Raw genomic sequence first — 3,613 nt, 5'->3', positions numbered from 1 at the left:
ATGGCCTATGCTGAGGAAGACAGGTAAGGTGCAATGAAACAGGGGATGCACAGCCATCTAAGCTGGAAGGGGCTAGCAAAATGGCATCGCTTTTCCTTGCCTCGTTTTCTTCTTCTTCCTACTGGGCACTCAATAAATGTCAGACAAGCGCTGCTCAGAAGTAAACATCTTATTACTGAAGAGGAATCTGGCCATCTGCCTGTGTCAGGTGCTGATGTTATGAAATATAGCAATGAGCAGGTGACCTTGGCAGAGGTTATGGGCCAGAAGAGGCAAATATCACAGTGTGGAAAGGCATACACTGCAAATATGTATGGTGGTATGCCCCTCTGAAACTTAATGCTTTATCTGTTTGGGGGGATATGTCTGCTTTTTGCATGGATTTGCTTTCAACCAACCTAGAAGCACAATGAGAGTGGGGTTTTTTCATGCCATAAAAGATCTGTCATCAGCAACAGTCCTGTGTTTCGCAACAGATGCGTTTCTCCAGTGGATGACAGCAATCGCAATAAAGGGGATTGTGTTTTCAGCTGATCCTGTGATTTAATCCAAAGCGATGCTACCGAGCACTATTATTAGGTGTGCATTGTTGGACATGGAGTAGCTATAAGGGGCTTTGTGCTACATGTACTAATTCAGGCTGTCAAAAACTTGCACAGATCTTGGGCTCATGCAGTCCCAGCCTAAACGTTGCATTTGGTGACCCATAGGTCAAACTCCCCCTCCACTCCTGCCGAGCAGGTACTGTCTCCTTCGTATTCAGAAATTATCTGTGCCTGCTGGTCCCTTTTGATGCTGTGCATCCAGAAGATTTTTGATAACTAAATACTGTAAGCAGGGCACTGCAGATTAATTTTGGCATCACTGTGCTCTCAGCACTGGGGACAGCTCTGACAGGTCCAAAGACTTTGGGATGGAGAGGGCTCTGCAAGGCCCATCCACACCTGCCGAAGCTCCTTTCAGGCAAGGAGAGTTACACAGCACTGGAGTTTTACTTCTCTGGATAAGAAATATTTTAACATCTTCTGTTTAGAAGAAAAAAAAATTCCTTCAAACTCGGCACAGCTCAGTCAATCTCAATGTCTTCATCAAACATTGCGTGGGGTTCATCCCACACTCCTAAAATTTCTGGGGATATAGGAATAATATCCATTCTTTAGTGTTATTTTGCAAGGCTGGATGCACCTTTTTTTAAAAAATACTGAAAAAAAGGAGATTAATTGTCAAGAGGAAGAGCAGATCCTGGTGACCTCATTCTTTTCTTGTGCCTGCCACAGGTACGTCAAAAGCTTGGGTATTACATTTAAATTCTCTTGGTTCCCTCTGATTTCTAAACGAGGATTACAGTTATTCAACAGAGAAATTGGGGGGGAATCATTCATTAATGCATGTAAAGTACTTTTAAAGCTTTTCTCTGGGAGCAAGGGATAATACAGTCAGTCAAGTGTAGGCTTCATTAGTGTCACTTTAATAGCTTTTGCTTATTTCAAGAGCTCATGGTACACTTGGAAAATGCAACAATATGTTATGGTAAATATACTCTTTCTTGTTTCCAGACTTTTCCTTTGAAAAGTATTTCAGCTAAATGACTCTTCATTTTAATGTGTGAATATGGAAGTTATTTCTTCTCATTGGATCGCAGGCTTATGACATACTTGGGTATTTTTGACATCACAGTTTGTAACTAGGACCATAAGTTTGATGTATCAGACATTGGACAAGACTTATAGCAGGAGCTGGGCAGCTAGGAGATGAAAAAGCTCACAGAAGATACCTGTGCAATAACTACTTACCTTGTCAGTATAAAGAAAGAAAAAACATAGAACTGAGATCCTTTATTTGAATACATGATACTGCAGTTAGAGGAGCCTGTTGTATGCTGACAGTCAAATCCTCTTCGTCAATGGTCCAAGACTTCCTGGATTGTAGAGCACCACTTTGAAAGCTTTTCTGTATGTCCTCTAAGGCTGCAGACAGCAGAATCACAACATGACTGAGGTTTGCACCTCTGGAAACAAGAGACTTGATTTCAAAAAAAAAAAACCAAAAAACCAAAACATTTATGAAGCAGACAGTGACTGCTTATCAGCATCTCCAGTCAATTTTACATCACCTTCAACCTCGCAGTACCTGATTCTGTCACCCCTTAATAAGCAGATCAGCTTGTCACATAGAGAAGCTGCTGCCCCTACCTGTGTTGGTTCGTGCCATGACCCAGTCCTCTACCACATACAGTCATTAGTTCTATTCATCAATGGTAACGATTGAGTCACCATCAAGAAATGCTGTCAGTACCCTTGCTTTTGAAGAGAGTTTCTGGTCAACCTTGATATTGACTTTCAGAAGATATCTGCATTGTCCTATAGGAAATAGGATTATGGGATTATTTTGCTATTGATTGTGTTCCAAAACTGTGATTAATGCATCTGATGAATACTGGACTGACAGACCTAAAAATTGAAGTCCTCTCTCTACCCATGAGACATGTACACAACACGCAGTGTAATGCCAGCTTCTATCCCACCTTCTAGCAATGTCCCTTAGCACTGGATAAGACATTTTTTTGCCAAGGTATTTGAGCAGTCCCCCTCTTAAATCAGACAGCATAAGCCCAGGAGCCCAAATTCCTGGTTTTCGTTTGTTTTGATGTAGACTGATGTCATTGGGCCTCTCGCCTAGGACTAGACTGCGGTTGTGACCCACTGCCCACCTGTGGGAGAGGAGAGGATGAATGAGATCTCCATGTTTGCCTCCTGTACTGAAACCACAACATATGGAGAAGGTGGATGTTTGAGGTGCATTACCAGCCCCAGAAGGAAGCACTGGGAGCTGATGATGCTCAACACTTAGGAAGATTGGGTTTTCCATCTCTGTAGATGATGCTTGCTCCATGTCCCAGTAGTCTACCTATTGCAGAGGACAGTGTCTACTCCTTCATCAGCCCAGCATCCCAGCAGTGCTGTACAGGTGCCCTTGGACTTCCGTCCTCTTGTATTTCTCCACCACAGGTTGGACATCCCTGTACACACACATATAGGCTGCAATTTCTCAGTCTAACTGTGCTTTTGCATTCCTTCAGTAACTCAGGAGAGACCAGAGCCCATCAGAAGCAGGACTGGTTATGCCTTGTGACACTTCCATGATCTAGGTATCATTAGCTATTCTGCCACTATAGAATGAAACCAGCAAAGAGGATTCAAATGATTTCTGTCTGGCCAGGGGTAAAATATGAGATTAAAAGTGAAACATCTTCAATAATAGCAGTGAAGCTCCTATTATTTTAGTTTAAATGAAATTTCTTCTTCTTTGCACGTTTTCAGGGCTTTTATCCTTTGAAGCTTGTTCTTTGGATGGGTTGATAGCCTCACTGACCTGTTCTCCTTCTGCAGAAATAGCTATGAGGCATATAAGGAAACAGCGGATTGGTTACGTGCCCGCACCTTCCAGCGCCCGAAGACTGCCATCATCTGCGGATCTGGACTGGGAGGTCTGGCTGATGTGTTGGATAACAAGACAATCTTTCCGTGTGAGGACATCCCTCACTTCCCACAGAGCACAGGTTAGCACAACCGAGGGCATCAGCTTCCCATCCATCGGCAGTCTGCCCCCGCCT

The 3,613-nt window shown here is 43.3% G+C and overlaps 1 protein-coding gene across 1 annotated transcript in view; it reads left to right on the top strand.

The window, feature by feature from the left end:
* PNP (purine nucleoside phosphorylase) overlaps positions 1–3,613 on the top strand; it is a 9,879-nt gene continuing 6,266 nt past the window's right edge. Inside the window, exons 1-2 of the mRNA XM_010585203.1 lie at positions 1–23; positions 3,390–3,559. Coding sequence (XP_010583505.1) covers positions 1–23; positions 3,390–3,559 — 193 coding nt within the window. The remainder of the gene's footprint in view (positions 24–3,389; positions 3,560–3,613) is intronic.

This window comes from Haliaeetus leucocephalus, unplaced genomic scaffold (genome assembly GCF_000737465.1).
Source record: "Haliaeetus leucocephalus isolate CR32 unplaced genomic scaffold, Haliaeetus_leucocephalus-4.0 Scaffold92, whole genome shotgun sequence".
Lineage (NCBI taxonomy): Eukaryota > Metazoa > Chordata > Aves > Accipitriformes > Accipitridae > Haliaeetus > Haliaeetus leucocephalus.
This window is presented reverse-complemented; position numbering and strand designations above follow the sequence as displayed.